This window comes from Bubalus bubalis, chromosome 16, assembly GCF_019923935.1.
Source record: "Bubalus bubalis isolate 160015118507 breed Murrah chromosome 16, NDDB_SH_1, whole genome shotgun sequence".
Classification (NCBI taxonomy): Eukaryota; Metazoa; Chordata; class Mammalia; order Artiodactyla; family Bovidae; genus Bubalus; species Bubalus bubalis.
This window is the reverse complement of record NC_059172.1, coordinates 33,710,823-33,729,874: the sequence shown is the minus strand read 5'-3', so window position 1 is coordinate 33,729,874 and position 19,052 is coordinate 33,710,823. Positions and strand designations below refer to the sequence as shown.

General features: G+C 47.5%; 2 protein-coding genes across 7 annotated transcripts in view; both read right to left on the bottom strand.

The window, feature by feature from the left end:
• Positions 1 to 1,182, bottom strand: part of RRM1 (ribonucleotide reductase catalytic subunit M1) — a 40,255-nt gene extending 39,073 nt beyond the window's left edge. Inside the window, exon 1 of the mRNA XM_006043376.4 lies at positions 865 to 1,182. Within this exon, the coding sequence (XP_006043438.1) occupies positions 865 to 883 (19 nt within the window). The 5' untranslated portion in view covers positions 884 to 1,182. The remainder of the gene's footprint in view (positions 1 to 864) is intronic.
• A 1,999-nt stretch (positions 1,183 to 3,181) lies between these two features.
• STIM1 (stromal interaction molecule 1) overlaps positions 3,182 to 19,052 on the bottom strand; it is a 202,129-nt gene continuing 186,258 nt past the window's right edge. For 3 of the 6 annotated variants that reach the window (XM_044929419.2, XM_025266496.3, XM_044929420.2), the window contains 6 exons: positions 18,087 to 18,264; positions 13,808 to 13,975; positions 13,201 to 13,301; positions 12,672 to 12,907; positions 9,201 to 9,609; positions 3,182 to 5,101 (listed from right to left, as the gene is read on the bottom strand). In XM_044929419.2, coding sequence (XP_044785354.2) covers positions 4,585 to 5,101; positions 9,201 to 9,609; positions 12,672 to 12,907; positions 13,201 to 13,301; positions 13,808 to 13,975; positions 18,087 to 18,264 — 1,609 coding nt within the window. In that variant the 3' untranslated portion in view covers positions 3,182 to 4,584. Of the gene's footprint in view, positions 5,102 to 9,200; positions 9,610 to 11,412; positions 11,506 to 12,671; positions 12,908 to 13,200; positions 13,302 to 13,807; positions 13,976 to 18,086; positions 18,265 to 19,052 lie in introns of all 6 variants that reach the window. The other 3 variants (XM_044929422.2, XM_025266499.3, XM_044929421.2) reach the window with 2 other exon arrangements.

Sequence of the window (19,052 nt, the reverse complement as noted above, 5' to 3'; positions counted from 1 at the left end):
TGTTAAAAGTATGCTTTGCCCTAGTCTGTCTCCTCTTAAAATTAATTTCACAGAATCAAGCAAAGGACTGACACAAAGGAAGTCCTCAGCAAGTCTAACGGAAAATGTGTCCAGGAAGAACACAAGTTCCTGGCTCTTCCCGGTCCCCACCCTGTCAGAAGATGTCTTGGCCACCCTACTCTAATTCCCTATCTCTTCCTATCAAAGGTAAAACCAACTAGTCCCGATCCCAAACTCCTCTGGGGCTACTCTTCCCAACAATGGAAACACGGAGCGACAACTCTGTGGAGATGTCTGTGTCTGAGACTGACTTTTTCACCCCACAAAAAGAGATCAGGAAGCTGGTAGGTGCCCGTATAGAATGCAGAGCCCCTGATTACCTAGCTTCCCCGGGGCCTAGGTTAGGACAGGAGACCAGCTTTTTTTTATTGTTGTGACGAACAACAATAAAACTGTTGCTGGCTACGGGTTCGAAGTCCGGCGTCACCAGCATCTAACTGGGTGACCATGCAGTCCGGAAGCCTCTCTCTGCCCGAAACGGAGCTAATAATCCCTACCTCAGGGGCTCGCGGAGAGGAATAAAGTACCGCCTGCAAAGTGCTGGGCGCACATAGTTACAACTCGCTAAGGGAAAGGTGTTACTACTCTTTAGATATGCGGCTGGATGACAGAGCCGAGGGGCGCAGATTGAAGCTCAGAGCGGGGCTGGGGACAGACTGACGAAAGGGCAGGAGGCCGAGCGGCTGACAGGGCGGGAAACCGCTGCCGGTAGCGCGGGAAGCGGCAGAAGCCTGCAGGAGCGGCTAACTGCAGGGCGGCGGCGGCCCGCGTCCCTCACCCGCCAGCCCCTCCCCGGCCTCTCACCTCGCTTGATCACATGCATCGCAGCTAGTAACTGAGGCGCTGAGGGATGCGACACGAGACTGCAGCTCTGAGGCTCCGGTGCGATCGAGAAGGTGGCCGAGCACGGAGGGTCAGGCTCGAAGGTTTGCTCGGGTGCAGGGCCTGGAATTAGGACCAGAGAGCACTTTCCTCCACAGAGCAGAGGAAGGCAATCCGAATCCGCTTCCCGCTCCCGCCAGCCGCGACGCAAAAGCAGCGCGACCAAGCTCCAGTGACGTCACGTGACGCAGCCAGCGCCGCTGCCGGCGGGCAAGGCTAGCGTAGCAGAGTCGGCCTGGCCCCACAGCCACCATGTTAAGTGTGGGCAGGGCCGAGGAGATGGCGTCTCTCCTACGGCAGCGTTGTCAGTGAACGCCCCTGGCCGGAACGCAGATATCCCGCCGCCATGTTGGATGTGGGCACAGCGGAATTCTGGGCTCAGCCCGCCAGGTCCTGCCCCGCCCCTCGAGTGTATTGGAAAAAGCAAAACTCCAACCATCCACTTTTTCTTGTCTTGACGGTTGTTAAATTATGATAACCCAAGACTGTCGTCTGAGGTGGGCTCTAGCCAGAGATAAGTAGACGGAAGCTGGGAGCCCCAGGGCCCTTCTTAGGTGCGCCTGAGTCCGGTTGGGGAGAGAGCCTTGCTATGCCAAGGAAGGGCCTTTGTATTTTATCCTGATAGAAACCGGAGCGAGCTTTGGCAGAGTTTGAGTGGGGCAAGGCTATGATCCGTTTGCTTTTAGAATTATCAAGTGGGTGGTGGCAGAGATAGGGTCAGCCGTAAGGCCTTGGGGCGGTAGAATGGACAGGACTTGGTGACCGAACGTGGGGAGTAAGCATAGGTGAGACATGACTCACAAGTCTGGTGTAGAACCTTCAGCTTTGGACTAGGCAAACTAATTTTTATGAAATCTCATGTGGCATCTCCACTGTAAAACCTTTCATTGGTTCCTTATTGCCATCAAGGTGATCCCAAGGTTCCTGTGAGGCATAGCAATACCTCAAATATATTGGTGATTTGGTTCTCATAGGGACAGAGTAAAGGGACAAAATAGGTAATTAGTTAATCCCACTAGGGGATTGTAAGTAGAATAATTATGGGAGACCCCATAAGTTAATGATTACTCAAGAAAGCAGACTTGATTAGCAACAAAACCATGCAACACAAGCATGAGACATGTCCCCAAACAATGAAACAATGATGGCATGAGCCCCACATCCTGCCCCATGAGCTCAGTAAGTTAATGATTCCCAGGACATGCTCTCTGTACACATTAAAAAAAAAAATTATGGACCTAGCTTGACTGTGTAGGAAAACACTCCCCTGCTCAACTTGGAGGAGGAGCTAATGATGTCTACTCAAGAAAGACAAAAAAAGTTCTCCTCCTCCCCGCCTTTCCTTTGATTATAAAACTGTAGCACTGTAAGCTCTTGGGGCACAGCACCCCCCCTCCCTCACCAGCCTGCTTGTAAGGTTCACAAGCATCCTATTCTAATAAATCACCTCTTATATATCACTTTGCCTCTTGCTGAGTTCTTTCTGCACTGAGACATAAAGCATCAGGAGTTCTTCAGAGCCCCCTGAAATGACACCGAATGGTTTCAGTTCCAGACCACTGCAATATAGCAAATATCATGATAAAGCAAGTCATGAAATTTTTGGTTTCCTGGTGCATATAAAAGTTACGTTTATACTATACTGTAGTCTTTTATGTGTGCAATAGCATTGTCTAAAAAAAATGCACAGCTTAATAAAAAATACATTACTGCTAAAAAACATTAACCACCATCTGAGCCGTCAACAGTGGTAATATTTTTCCAGGTGGAGGGTTTGAACTACTGCAGGAATTACCAAATGTGACATAGAAACATGAAACAAGTAAATGCTGTTGGGAAAAACATAAGACTCCCTTGCCACAAATCTTCAATTTGTAAAAAGTGCAATACTTGCAAAGTGCAATAAAATGAGATATGCCTGTAATACTAAAAGTCATAGGTGATCAGTGAAGCTATATGATAGATAGGATCAAATAGCCTAGAGGTAGGGTTGCCAGGTTAAGCTAATAAAAATTTATCCCTAACATTTCATAGGACATAATTACATTTTTAAAAGTTATTTGTCTAATATTCAAATGTAACTGAGTATCCTGTATTTCATCTGGTAACCCCACCAGAGAGTTTTGGGTAAGTGTATTAGAGTTTTATTTTCCCTTGGCAGAAGAGAAATGTCCCTTCATCCTATCTGCTATGCCACAAAGAGCACAGAGAACACAATGAGAGTCAAAGCCAGCAGAGGTTAAAATCTCCTACATGCTTTATTGGACTTCAAAGAGTCTTATGAAATAACACAGAAAAACCCATGTGAGGTTGTCCAGGGGGTACAAGGCAGTCTGCAGCCTAGAACCTCCTAAGACCAGCCCCAGGTGCCCCCACCCCAGGCCCAAAATAGGATCCCAGAGTAAAGATGGCAGGGAGTGGGGCAGAGGGAAAATACCTTTACAGCCATAGCAAAAACAGGTAAGGGAGAGAGTTGTCTAGAGGGTGGGAAGGGTGAGGGGGAAGTGGTCACACAGCCACCTTGACCTCCACCAGCTTCCTCAGCCACCCCCATCCCTAAACTGGCTGTGTCCTTGAGCCTCTAGCCCAGGCTATGCAGTAACATGAACACAGGTCTGACAGGGGGAGTATGTGGTGCAGGCACTTGGGAAGTTCAGGAGATTTCAATTTTAAAATGTCTTTTGGTTCAAATGTGACAACACTCTGCCCAACAGCTTCAGGACCCCATTAGAGCCCTCTATCATAGCTGAGGCTCCTATGGTTGGGGAGCCGACTGTCCTGAGCCTTAGGAATAATGATGCTTGGGGAGCATTTGGGCAGCATTTCTTACAGCATTTCTTACCCCTGCAGTGTGGGGCAATGAGGATAAGAGAGAAGCAGGTGTGGGTGAGAGAAGAGAGAAAAAGTGACTGCCTTGTAGCCCCCATCTCTGGCTCCTACTCATCCTCAGACTAGAAGTTGCTTCCAATCTATCCCTGAGCCTAGCCTCTCTTCAAAACTCTAGTGACTTGTTCTCTGGGAACTGGTTTTACTCCCCCATGGACCCCTGGAGTCCTAGTAAGCTCCAAGCCGAGGTTACCTCTGGCCCACCACACTTCCAGAGAGCAAACCTCAAACATTAGGTCCTAGGCCCCAGTCTGGGGCAAAGAGAACCATCGTCAGTGGCGGGGTGGGGGTGGGGGTGCAGGGATAGAGATCTGAGGCACAGGTGTCAGAAGTTACTCCCCTTTCCTCCCCCGCTAGCTGCTAGGGGAAGATGGGGAGTGGTGGGAGGGAGAAGCCTGAAAGCAGGAGACAGAGTAACAAGAAACCAAACCTCAAAACTGGGACAGCAGAGACACGGCAGCCGGACCCCAGAGGTGGTGCTGGGAGCCGAGGGCACAGCAACCAAGACATGCACTGAAGCGGAGAGGGGGTGACAGCAGCAGCCCATGTTTGGGAGGGAGGCAGGCCATGGTGGTCAGTTAATAAATAATGTTGAAGGACCCAAGGATGTGGGAGGCAGGTATGTACAGTGCCCAGGCCCCAAAGCCAGCCCCTCCCAGGCCCTGTGCTGGGGGCCAGGTATCTTGGAAGGGAGGGGAGGGGAGGCAGAAGACCAGGGAAGGACAAGTTGTCCCACCACTGCCACCCCCATCCTGCCTACTTCTTAAGAGGCTTCTTAAAGATTTTGAGGGGAAACTTCTTCCGGCCTGGGCTGGAGTCTGTCTCCTCGCCAATGGAGCCATTATCCTCCTCAGCCGCAGCCTTCTTGCCAGCCAGGTGGGGGATACGGGTATTTCGGCTAGCCTGGAGGGCTCGGCTGTCCCCAGCTGGAGATGGTGTGTCTGGGTCTGGGGGACTTGGGCTGTGAGAACGGGAAGAATCCAAATGTGGAGAGCCACTAGGTAGGGCCGGGGAACTCAGCTCCATCAGGCTGTGGGCCTTGTCCAGCCCGTGGTTCAGCGCCAGCAGTGCTTTCTTGGCCAGGGCAGGGCTGTCAGGCAGTTTCTCCACCAGAGAGCCGGGGTGGGCCCCCTCAATCAGCCGGTGGCTGCCATTGGAGGTCATGGCGCTGAGAGCCTCATCTGCAGCACGGATCATCTGAGGAGGCTTGGGGGCCAGACGCTGGCGGTCACTCATGTGGAGGGAGGACTCCGAATCGGAATGGGTCAAATCCCTGCAAGACAGGTCAGAGAGGAAGAAAGAGACACAGAGGATGGGGGCACGGGGTGGGGGGAGGGGGGCAGGGGTTGAAGACGAGAGGGACCACGGAAGAAGACAAGAGCAGGGTAGGAAAATGGGGATGAGAGAGGGGCGGGAGAGAGCAAATAGGGTACCCAGCAGGTGGGAAAGAGGGAAGAATGGGAAACAGAGGGAAGTTGACATGGCACAAGAGAGGATGTAGGAATAGGGAATAAGGATAGATTGGAGAAGAGATAAGGAGAAAAAAGTAATATGGCGGGTGGGGGGGGACATGGGAAGCAAAAGGAGAAGCAGGTAGAAATACAGAGGACCAAGGGAAAGAAAAAAAAGAGGGAAAAGTGATGGAGAGAAAAGAGAGATAAGAAGCAAAAACAAACGTCATTATACCATTAACTCTCTGGCTAAGGGCTTTCGAAGGTCTGGCCCCCACCCCTGATGAATAGCCAGGCCTTAAACCAATACAGCCATAGGCTTCAGTGCTACACGCATCCTCCTCAGCAAAACCTCTGCTTCCAGAGCTGGTTAGACTTCTTAGGACTCAACCCTAAGCTAACATACATAACTCCCATCCCACCCAGGGACACATCTAGTCTGGGCCAGGCCCTGAAGAACAGGGAAACATGCAGTCAGTGGGCCTGACCCGGACTGGGGAGAAAAAGACTAGAACAGCCTTGCAAATAATCCCTCACTGCCCTGAAAGGCCAAGATGCTGCCTCTTCCAACCCTCTCAGGATTCAAAGAAGGTCACAGAGAAGTGTTTTGGAGTTCAAAGTTGGCTGGCAGTAGGAAGACTGGGGTCTTTTTCAGAGCTCTGCTGACAGGGAGAATGTATGGAGGTGCAGAAAGACAGGATGTTGGCCTTTGAAGAGCAGTGGTTCAGAAGAGCTGCCCACTGGAAGTCCCAAGGTCTATTTCAATTTCCACCTCTGCCTGAGACTTGCTGTGTGACCTTGGACAAGTCATATAACCTTGCTGGTCCTCAATTTTGGCCAAATGAAGATAACATCAATTCAATTATTTTGCAAGACTGTTTAGAGGCCCAAGTATGTTGGCAAAGCACTTGAAAATGTAGAAAGAATTGTGGGAATGAAGATGATGAGGCCAGTCAAGCAGGAAGACCCTTCCATGGGCCACTCACAAGAGACTTCTTTGCAAGGCTGAGCTATGCGGACGTGGCACCGCACACTGGACACGCACACAGAGGTGGTCCAGCATAGCTGAGACCCTTTAAAGGCTGGCTATTCCTAAGAAGACCATGAACTAATTCTGGATGCCACCCCTCCTACCTTACAGACAGAAAGGTAGATACAGGAGTCCCCTGCCAATCCTTTAATCCTTCCACTTTCCCAGAGGCCCTAGACCCCATGGCAGAGGCAGAGGAGAGGGCTAAGGGAAATGTTTAAACATCCACATCAGAAAACTAAAGGTAAAGGGTCATGAGTGGGAGGGGAGAGGACAGCACAGCAGGACCTAGAAAGGACAAGGCTGTGGGTAAAAAATTAGGGAGGGCACCAGGCTCCAAAACCAGGCAAAAGCAGGAGGCTGGCTAATAGTTATTATAGGTTTAATTCTCAGTAGGAAACAATTAACCAAGCAGCCACTCTGTGGGCCAGTACCTTCCTGGAGACTTGGAATAGCAGAGAACAATCTCAGCTCCAATTTCCAATCCAAACACTGTTCCAGCCACCTACTCTAGTATTTTACCAAGTGTCTCCCATTTGCTTTCGTATTTCTGATGGTGCCCCTCTTCTATCTAAATGTGTCCTTATTTCTCTAAGTCCCAAGATGAACCTCTCCATACCCTGCCTTTTCCACACAGATATGAACCACTGAGCAAGGTGCCAAGGAAATTCTGGGAGCAGTCACAATGGGACAAGGGGCCTTCTAGACTGAGGAGGTGAGGATTCTAGGAGACTGCCTTTTCAATGCCAAGGAAGGAAGAGAGGTCAAGAGGCTGGGGTACACTCAGACTCACTCCTCCTGGCCTATTGCCCCATTTGGTTATAATTCCCAGCCCTCAATGCCTCCATCATCAACAAAAGCTGAGACTTCCAAAGCAAGAAAAGAACCTAGGAGGAGGCCTGGGTGGACATGTGAGGGAAAGGGCCCACTGAGCAAGCTCACTTTCCCTCCCTGAACCTCTGAGACAATTCAGGTCATGGGTGTCCCTCCCCAAAGGCTAAGCTGCCTTGGGCTCCCATCCCAAGCTACTAACCTTACTAGAGAGCCTGTTTGCCTTTAGAGATGATCCTCTGATGCATGGTGCGAAAGAAAATTCAGTAGTGAACAGGCTAGGTGGATGCAGGTATTCCTCCCCTTCCCCCCACCCACTGCCCTCAGCCTGGGCCTTTGAGCATGAGATTCACAGCATCCTCTAGTACCCCCAAACCACTTTGATCCTGTCCATCTGTACTGGGAAGGGCAGTCTCCCTGTCTAAGCTTCTGGATGAAAATGAGGATGAGGATGAAAATGAGTAACTCTGCTGAGGAAAGGAAAGGCTTTCCTTTTGTGAAAGAGAAAGGAACAGACTTCAAGGATAACCATCCAGAGGTCCAAGGCGCAGAGCTAGAAAGACTGGTATCCAGAGTGACGCAGGACCAAAAGGAAGCAACGGGGTAAGCTGCAGCTCAGAGGCCAGGACTAAACCGTGGTCACAACTTCAGAGATGACAGGTGCTTTCTGAAGGTCTTTCTGAGGGTCCTCTAAGCTTGTTCAGGCAGGGTCAAGGCTACTATCTCACCGTAGCCTGTTATCTTGAGGTGTGAGCAAGGCAAGTCCCTGTGGCTGCCAGACCAGGCTGTGGAGAAAGCCTGTCCTCAGTTCTTACACAGTTCACTTACTGAGACCTTGTGGAAGCACAAACATAACCAACAGAGCATCCTGGAATGGAAAGCCAAGGCCTAGTCTGTGTTCTGCTCCTAACTAGCTTTGGGACCTGGGGAAAATTACTTAACCTGCAGAATCTTAACTCCTTCTCTGAACAGGAGTGTTTTTATGCCTGCCTGACATAAAGCTAGCTTGTCCAAAATCCTTAAATCTGTTTCCTCCTCCCTTCTGAAGAGTAATTTTATGAAGGGTACTACAGTTTTCCTGTCACCCAAGCTAGAAACCTGGGAATCATCCTAGATGCCTCCTTCTCCTCCACCCCTCAAAGTCAGTTACCAATTAATACTCTTGTTTTTACCCCCAAACCTCATTACCTCCCCTGGTGGCCTACTGCAATGACTTCCAAGTTCTCTAGTCTCCCCATTCTTTCCTATATACAGGCTATAAAATGTTATTTCTAAAATGCAAATATGACCAATTCACTTCCTTCTAAAAGCCCCTTTGCAGTTCTCCGTCTTAAAGGGTGATGGCCCAAGCTCCTAGCCTTTCAGAGCCCTGCATCATTCTAGCCTCCTTTGCTACCCTGTCCCATCAACACATAGCCAATGTTCTAACCACACATAGATCAGATTCTCATGAACTTCCAAGCCTATATATGTGTTCCCTCTGCCTAGAATACCCAAGCTCCTTTTCCTGCACACAGGGTGTTGGCATAAATGTCATCTCTTTTGTGAAGCGTTCCACCCAGGTTCACACTGTTAGTCATTCCCTCTTCAACACCCCCATAGCACTCATCAACTGTAGAATCATTTATGTACCTCTCCCAGACCAGACCATAATTCTTGATGGCTGAGATTGTATCTTATCATCTACAAATCCCCAAGCCCAGCAGTCTGGCAGAGAGTAGGTATCCATAAATGTTTGTTGAGGGGATAAAAGAAGTGAGGACTCCACTGAGATAACGGATGTGAAAGTTTAGGCCAAAGTGCTATAGGACCGTGAGGGAGGGGGTCTGTTACTCATTTTTAGAGTCAGCAAACCCCAAGGAGAGAAGGGAAGAAAGGTGTAAGGCATTAGGCTGACCTCAAGGAGGAGTCCCAGGCTGGGAAAAGACAGGACAAGGAGAAGGTACCCCAATCCACAGTCCCCACAGCCCACCAAGCAGCAGCCAGCAGGCAAAGGCCAAGGTAAAGGCAGCAGAGAGGCACAGACGGGAAGAAGGGGAGAGAAGAGAGACAGCTGATACCCCAAGCTCTCTGAGTGCCAAGGCATCACAGCGGTGCTGCCAGAAGGGGGTGGGTCAGGGTAGGGCTCCATCTGGAGGAAATAGGAAGTGCTGTGGTGGTAATAGACAGGGTGGACATGGACGGTGGTGATGGAGGTGGTGGTGGTGGTGGTGGTTGTGGTGGTGGTGGTGGTGGTGGTGGTGGTGGCGGCGGCGGCAGAGGAGCAGGAAGAAGAAGCAGAGGCAGGTGGAGCGCTGGTCCCGAGGCCTTCAGAACTGAAAGACTGTCCAGATGAAAGGCTGCGCATTCGCCGCAGAGAGACCCGGCTTGTCAAGAAGTGGCCAGCCTCGCCCTCTACCAACCTCTGAGACCCCAGGCCATGCTGCGGCTCCGTCAGGCGCTGCCGGACACTGCTCTGCAGGCTGGGAGCTGCAAGGAGAGAGAAGAGAGTGTGAGGAAGGGCCACCTGCTCTGGGCTGGCCGGGAAACAAGTTTGCCCGTGGAGAGATGCTTGCTCGAGACCACTCTGGGTCTTTGGTCCCCAGTCTGGAGAATGGGGCACCTCCTCCCAAGAACCTCCCACCAGGGATCCTAAAGGAGGGGCCAGTTGAAAATGAGGTGCCCAGGTCAATTTCAATGGCAATTCCAATGGAAGGAGACCTAGGGCCAACATTACTAGGAAGGGAGGTGGTAAGGCAGTTAGCAGGAGGACACAGGCAGGACGGGGTAGGACAGGGGTTTGGGACAAGGTCCAGGAGGGCACAAAGAACCAGCCTTTTTAGAAAGCCAAAGTTGGGACAATAGTCACAATTCAGAAAAGGATTTATACATAAACATGTTTATCACACCTTTATTAATAATCATATGAAAGCAAAAATAAAGGAACGACGAGAAAATGGTAACACATCCAGTTACTGGAAGGTTATACAGCTATTAAAAATGCTACTTATGGGAATTCCCTGGTGGTCCAGTGGTTAGGACTTGACACTTTCACTGCCAGGACTCAGGTTCAACCCCTGAGAAACTAAGATCCCATAAGACTTGCAGTGCAGCCAAAAAAAAAGTGCTGCTTGAGAAGACTTTTAAAACACAGAAAAAGGCCTATTAAAATGCTCAGGGGAAACAAAAGGATACAGATTTTCATGTACAAGGAATACCTTGAGCAATAGAATACAAAGGACAAGAGTTTGAAACCAGGTCTTTCTATTTCTAGCTGTGACCTTGATTAACTTACTTCCCCATTTTAATTCCTAATTTATAAAATCCTGCAGAGTTGTCATGAGGCTTCAAGATAATATTTTTAAAGTACCTGACACAGTTCATGACACTCTGTAAATGACAGTGGTTACCATATCTTGACTACATAAAAAATTACTTAAAAATTCACAAACAAAAAACTGCTCAAATATGGTGGGAACTACAGGTGCCTTTTAAAAGCCCATATTTACTCTTTTTACTTTCCAAACTTCCTCTAATAAGCATTTACACAACAAAGAACCAGCTCTTGGATCAATGCTTCAAATCACGCTCTTAGAAGATGGTGGCCACCATGCCCAGAGAAGGGGTATATGGGTACCAGGTAACTTAGAGACGTGCTAGAGCATCCCTCTTGGGCTCACTGCCAGCTCAAGTTGAAAATGGAATTCACACTTTTGTTTTTTCTCCTCTGCCCTGATAGATGGGCCTCCCTTCCTTCTCCCTAAAGATGGGAGAAAGGGTCAGGTTACACGGATGGCAGAAGCCTTGGAAGGGCCACCAGGAAGAGAGCACAGTTGCATGGTGATGGAGAGCTAGCGAGGTAGGGCCTCTAAATGGCTGGTGGCTTTCAAGACATGAAAGAGAGGCTTAAGGGGAAGAGGAAACATGGAATAAGGATGGAGAAAGACAGACAGAATGGGAAGCAGAGAAAGAGAAAGGAGGAGGCGGCTCTCTCATTCCTTCTTTCCACCTCAGCCCAGCTAGATAAAGGGCCACTGCGACATCAGTTGAGCTGGGCTAAAAGGAGAAGCCGAAGCCTCTCATCACCACGGCTGTTCCCTCCAGGCCTCAGCTGAGCAGGCTGATTCTTCTCACCCCCCGAACCCTTCCCTTAAGTTAGTAGGGACTGTAGTGAAGGAACAGAGGGAACAGGCAGGGGAGTGATGCAGGCAGGAGAAGGGGCCCGTGGGGTGGGAGTGCTGGTTTAGTCCCCAAAGTCGGAAAAAACAAAAGCCCCAAAGGGGCTCCTCAAACCCGGGTATTTCCAGAGGGACTGATCGTCCGAGCCGGCGGATGCTGAGCAGAGAGAGCGGTCACTGAACCTACGCCCCATCAGCCAGGCAGCATCTAGGGTCCAACAACCAGGCCGAAAGGAGAAGAGAATCGGATTCACCGAGGGCTTCACCCTTCCCCCATGGGGTAAGGGAAGGGCCGGGGGCAAGGGGGTAGTGGCTCAGAGCTCATGAAAGTCCCTCCCAACCCGGAGAACACAAGAGTCTTTAGAGCAATACGTCAAAATCAAGTTCTACTTGCTCGTGACCTTAACCTTCTTGGGCCTTTAATGAAAGCCTTGCAAGGCATCAGTCCACAGAAAGAAGAGGCTTGGCCAGAGGCAAACTATGGCTGAAGAAACTTACAAAAACATCCAGCCTGATTAAAGATCTGGCTATCTCAAAGTGAGCCCTTAACCCAGCCCAGGTTTCCACCATCCCCCCTGCACGCATGGGATATGGGCCCAGGAAAAGAGCTTTTCCATAAAAGTCTATTCTGTTTATAGACTCTGATCCATAGAAAAATTCAGCGGGTCACTAGGGGGTGTGTCCCTTCCTTCACTGAAGAATTCCCACAGAGTGCTGTCTCCCTCGACTCTGCTCTACTCAGCTCTCACCACTTGCAGGGAGAACAGGGAGAGGGAAGACCCAGGACAGAGGTGAGAGGGGGCGGGGATGGCCAAGTTCAGGTGGAAAGGCGGAAATGCTTGTGCAGGAGATCCCTCCTGGACAAGAACATCTTTCTGGCTTGGAGGATTTGGGGCTTTAACACCGTAAGGGACTATTGCTTCCTGGGGCCTCATGTGAAAAAACAGAAAGAGACATCATTTATCTAGTTAGCAATTAAAAATAAGGAATATAAAATTAAAACAAGTAAAAGCAACAGTCAAAATGAATGCCATTTTTATGTTATGAATCACTAAAGGAGGTTATTTTTATAAAGGTAGATAGGAACAGAAGTGGGGGAAGGAGAATAAAAGGATCAAAAAAACATAGAGAGTGATGGAGACATGCTTAACACAATAGACCCATAGGGCAGATGGAGCACACAGCAAGGGAAACCACTAACAGGACAACCATAAAGGAATACCTGATGCAGGCTGTGCTTTATGAACCAAGGTAATGAGTTAAACCATCTTGGCTTCTGCCCCATATCTGGCTTAAGCACGGCAGAGACCAGCAGACTTCCCAATCTGCACATCAAAGCCTCCTTCCCTCATCCCTACCCAAGAGGTCACCTACACTGCATGGACAAGGGCGACACAATCTCCTCATCCATGTCATCCACGTCGTCAGTCATGATGAAGTGGGCGGGGTTGGGGCGCGTGCTACCCATCCAGCTGGGGTCTATGTTGAGGGCAGCCACCAGGGAATGGATGCCGGGGTTATTGACAATCTGGAAGCCACAGAGGATCTCAATCTGTTGCCAGCGGTGCAGGCGCTCCCTCAGTGCTGCTGTCACCTCGCTCAGGGCTTGCCTGGAGAGAGAAGAAAGAAAATGGGAGGCATGGGCTGGGCTTAAGCCCCAAGAGAAAGGAGGCATCTTCTCAGAGGAACAAGTTGCAGGGGCGGGGGGCAGTATGTGTATGTAAGAAGCACACTTAAATCATAGACTTAAGAGCAGTGTGGGAGGTAGTTAAGGGCTGAGGCAGGAGACCAGAGCTGTACCTCTTCCAGTGAAGAAACAGAATCGGGACTGGAGGCCCTGGACACCCTCCAACTCTGAGGATGGGATGGACATCGCCAGAGCTGGGCAGCAGGTATGACTTACTTAGCTGTTAAGATTTTGTGATCCACATCATCCAGGGAAGAGCTGTGGGCCACGTGGAAGGTGCCAAAGAGTGTGTTTCTCTTCTTTTTTATCTTCTCAGCCTGCAAAGATGAGGCCCTCAGCTTAAAAACAGCAGGGAGTAGAGGTTGGAAAAATGAAAAACATTATTTTGTGGCTGGCTCCCCCTCCTCCTAGCACAGTTTAGGAGGCATGAGAAAAAGGAAGAGAATATGGGAAAGAAAAATGGAAGCCAACGGAAGACAAAGAGTAGGGAAAGAAAGAAAACAGAAGCAATGAGAGGAGCCGAGGGATCCTGACACCAGGAGTCTGTCCCTGTGTCAGTCTGGGGCCAGCAGAGACTTCCCTCTACCTGCCTCCACCGCACCTTTCCCAAAAGGCAGGTGGAGTAGCCCTGCACCCTCGTTCCCTTCTCCAGAAGCTTGAGGACATTATTAGAAACTGTGCATCAGGAAAGGAAACAAAACGCAACACCAGGATGTCTCTTTGTCCAACAGAGGGATATAGAGAGGCAGAGAGGAGGAAAAAGGGCAAGTGAAGGGGGTGGGGCAAGGAGGAGAGAAGAGCACAGCAGGAGGGCAGGTCTCACCCCCTCCTTGGCCACCAGCAGCTGCTTCTCAGCATTTTGCTTCTTGATGTTATAGTACTGCACCTCCACCTCATGGGTCAGCTGCAGCCACTTCTGAAGGGCCTCTGGAGCATACCATGAGCTATGCGATTCCAGCTCCTTCTCTGCTTTCCTCAAGGCCTCCCGTACCTGTGAGCCAAGAGGATATGAGTCCTTACTATTACCAAGGCCCTCTCCAATGCCTCCATATGATACATCAGCCTTCTTTTCTTCCATCTCATCTAAGCTTTACCACTCTCACAAGAGGGAGAAAGGGCAAGGATTATTTTCTGTATTTTATATATAAGAAACCAAGCTAGGAGAAGGAAAGTAACCTACTCAAGGTCAACATATTTAGAAGTGTCAACCAGAAGACAAATGGAGACTTTCTTTTCTTTCTTTGATTTATTTATTTATTGCTGCCAGACTAGAGGATTCTTTTCTCACCTATTAGTCACTTCTCCTGGTCATACAGCCACTCTCAGCAATTTTCCCTGCTCTCATGAGGTACAGGTTATCTCAGCGAATGCTCTTCTTTCTGAGAGCTGGGGTCTATTCTTGAACCCAAGCCTTCACAATGTGGCAAGAAAAGCACTTGCGTGGGAGTCTGGAAATCTGACCTGGTCCCTGGTCTGTCACTCAACTGGCTGTGTGACCATGTGCTTCCTAAAGCAGATCTCGCTCAGTGTAAGGTCTTGTCCCAGGCAAATCCAAACCGTAAGCAAAGTAATGATCTCAGGAGAGAGTGAGCTCCCTATCCTGAGAGGTATGGAAAGAGCTCATGTCAGAAAGACCTTCAAAATGATTGCTACTCCAGGGGGCAACTGGCCTGAACACTCTCCAAAGGCTCCTCTAGCCCAGAGACTTTGTGATTCCCTCATTGATCAGGGTGGGTAGGCTGTAATGGGCACTCCCTACAAGGCAAGAAAATAACAAGCAAGCTTACACCTAACATGGGTATTGCCAACAGAGGCCAAGATCAGAAAGGACCAATGTATAAGCAGACATCTCCTCACTGACTTCTAAGCAAGGAGCATAAAATGAAGCAGATGGCCAAAGCACTTAAATATGAAAGGTTTGGAAAGTACTGTACATACAGAACCCATTATCTATGCTGAATTCCTTCTATCTCACCCAGGCTACCAGTATAAACAATCCCCAGCTCCCCCATCTGAATACCGGCTTTTCACTGTTCAGAATCCCAGAGAAAGGGGATTGACAGCAGTCTAATGTCCAACTTTAGCCCATGGGGAAGTATCCCACAGCAGGTCTGGGGTCCTCCCCTGAGCCTAATATAGACCAGGAGGGCCTTAGCTAAGGACAAAACACCTTCATTCCTCTGAGAGCCCATGAGAGGACCAAGCTTCACTGGGTTTTTGTTCCTTGAAAAGGAAACTACAAAATAGCCCACTCCTGGCTTTATAGATTTAAAATGAGGAACAGACATCTTAGCGACTAATACACTGAGTCTGGAAATGTAGGATCAAGTTCTACATTAAAAACAGTTGAAGGATTGGGATCAGCTAAAGAGAGAATGGAGAGAGAAGAGAGCAAGTAGATGGAAGTATGACAGTTGGGGAGGCACGTGAAAGGGCTGGTCAAACACACTCAAAAACTGTGTAATGAGAGAAACAATTACAAAACAGGGAACACGGGGATCATGAGCATTTACTGCACTCTGGAGCTGTGCAAGAGAATAGGTAGCTAGGCCAAAGAGTGGAATAAAATCTTCCATAATGTCACAATGCTTAGGAGACAAGGCATTGCAAGAAAGAAGGGATCTGACTCAAGCACACAGCCAGTCCTCTCCTCAAGAGAGCTGCAAAACTTTAAAGTTATGAGGAGTAGGAGGCCAAAGAGCTAACTTAAAAATGTCCAAGGGGCAGAAATAATCTCATAGTCATTCAGGACTGGGAAGAAATAAATTCACCAGATCTCAATAAAAAGTCAGGAAGCAGAATGCCTGAGAAACAGGGACAAATGAGGCTTGGACCAACTCTTACTAAACTACAGCCCAGTTCCGATACATTTCAGTCTCTCATTGGCTTGAGACCACCAGATCCTTACCCAGCATACCTAACTAAACCCTATATCTGACAGAAGATGAAAATCAACTGTGGCCTTTATTATTCTTTATGCACACTATCCACCATTTATTAAATTACTAGACATGAGAATAGAACAGGCAAATAGAAGTAATAATCAAGAGGAAAAACAAGCAGTCCCACAAATGATCCAGATGTTAAGAGTTATCCGTCAAGGACTTTAAGACAACTATGACTAAAATGTTAAAGAAAAATATGGGAAAATTCTGGACAGGCAACAGAATCAATAAAAGAGTAAAATGGGCATTCTAGAAAAATACATTATCTGAGAGTAGGATCCCACTGTATGAGCTAAATACCACAATGTTCTTGGCAAAATACAGGATTAGGGAACTCAAAGACAGATTAATATAAAATAACCAAACCAAAGCACAGAGGGAGGAAAAAAGAACAGAACTAAGCATAAGAGACATGTGGAATAGAGTTAAAAGGTCTAACATAAATACTGGATACCCACAAGGAGAGGCAAGAATGGAGCAGAAGCAACATGTAAACACTGCAGTGAATGTGTATTCTGCGGCTGTGGGGTAAAACGCTCTACATGCAGCAATGAGGTCAAATTGATCAGTCATGCTTAAATTTTTATATCCCTACTGATACTTTTGGCTGCTTATTATTGGGAGGAGGATGCTAAAAATCTCTAACTTTGATTATGAAATTTGTCTATTAATCTTTTTAGCTTTTCTTAACTTTTGCTTTATACACACACACACACACACACATATATACACACACACATGTATTTTAAACTATATTATTAGGTGCATCCAAATTAAAGGTTGTTATATATTACTGTTTAATTCACACATTTATCTTACATGAAATGTCCATTTTTGTCTCTAGTAATACTTTTTTCTCTATTTTGTCTGACATTAACATAGCTACCCCTGCTTTATTTTCCTTAGTGTTTATGGTATATTAGTATCTTTTCTCATCTTTTACTTTTAACCATTTTGTATCCTTATTTCTAAAGCATGTCTGTTGTAAACAGCATATAGTTGGGTTTTGTTTTTTATCCAGTCTGACATTCTTTGCCTTTTAGTTGTTTTCTGTAGTCTGCTTACATCATCCAAGTTTCAACATATTTGAAAGGACTGGAACCTGTGGTCAAAGCACATGATCTTTGAACACAGCAAAGTTAAACTGGAAATCAATGAGAAAGATAAACAGAAAAGTCCCCAAGTGTTTGACAATTAGGCAACACACTTTTAAATAACCATGGGTCAAAAAGAAATCACAATGGAAGTTAGGAAATGTTTTTAACTGAATCCCAATTTCTTAAATTAGAAGATTCCCAAATAAAGTCATCAATAAATTTATGAAAAGGTATTCAATATTATTGGTCAATAGGAAAATTAAAATTAAAATCACAACAAGATACTATTACATCTGCATCATAATGTATAAAATGAAAATGCCTAAAAATATTCAGGCTGTAGCTCAACTAGAACTCTCACACTATCACTAGTGGCAGTACAGATTGGTACAGTCATTTTGGAAAATCGCCAATTTCTTAAAACTAAATATATGAATGCCCTGTTACATATCCAAAAGAAATAAGTGATGCCCACAAAGAAGTTTTAAAAGAAAACAAACTTGCAAACAACCCAAATGTCTATCAATAAGAGAATGGATAAATAATTTATAGTATATCCATACAAGGGATTAACACTCAGCAACAGAAATAAACTAATTATCACTACATGCAATAACATGGTTGCCTCTCACAGATATAATGTTCAATGAAAGAAACCAAACACAAAAGAACACATAATGTATAATGCTATTTACATGATGTTAAAAATCAGGTGAAACTAATCTGGTTTAGAGGTTATGACTGTAGTTACCTTTTGGGTGAAGTATTGACAGGGAGAAAGGGGAAGCAGAAATGAGCCCTCTGAGTGCTTACGAGATTCTGTACCTTGACGTGGATGGTGGTTACACAGGTACATGCGTATGTAAAGCGTGCCAGCTGTATACTTACAATCTGTATATGTAAATACCTCAACTAAAAAGGGACAGAATAACTTATCACCTGTTATTCACTGTGCTTTCACAACCGCAGTGATCATTTTTGCAACTTTTCCACGACTCCTGGCCAGACCTTTGGCTCCTGCCCTTTGACCCCAGCCCCTCGGGACTGTAGACTCTCCTACCTGCTCCAACTCCTCCTCGGCATACTTCTGGCGGCTCCGCTCATTCTCCGTTCCCTCCCGCAGCTCCTTCAGCCTCTGGGCTTCCTGCTTGGCAAGGTTGATCTCATCGCGCAGCTTCTTCTCCAGGTGCACCTTTTCCACCTCCACCGTACGGTGCTCCTCCTGGGCTTTGTGCAGCCTGGAGACAATGCAGGGAGCTGGAGGAGGCCAGGCAAGGCAGTGCCCGCCAACTAGCCACAGGGCATGGCATCCAAGAGGAAGATGAAGCCTCCAGCACTCAGAATACATTCTCCCTACTCTGCCACCTGCCTGGCCCTGGTGAGGCAGCTCAGGACCAACAGAAACCATGTCATTACCCTACTTACTTGGACCATCATTCTGCTGCCAATAACAAAGGCCAGTAACAAAAGCTGTGAAGCCAAGGTTCCAGGGTATTTGAATCCTTCCTTCTAAGGTGTTGGGGAGACAGTGAAGGACAAGAGAGCCTGGAGTGCTGCAGTCCATGGGGTCACAAACAGTCAGACATGACTTACTGATTGAACAACAACCAGATGTCTCACATACTCAGATCATAACAACTACTAGTTTACAAGGTCTTCCACATTTGTCCTCCCTGCAGATAATGATATATTGTACAATTATCAGCCTGGGACAGGTATGGACACAAAGGCTTAGGAAAGGGAACAAATGGCATACAGAATTGAGACCAGAATTCTAATCTTTATGTATTCAAATTGCACAGTTACTACCCTTATACCAAGGTATCTGGAAGGTACAATCAATGTAGAATACCCTGAAACATGGACCAAAGACCCAGGGAAAGCCTGATGATGAAATATGCTGGGGGTGATGGTCATGGGGGGATTTAAGGAAGATGAGAAGGGAACTATTGAGTTGTACCTCTTGGACTCCTGAGTACCTAAATCCCAAAAGCACAGAAACATGAAATTCATGCTAAAGGGGCTG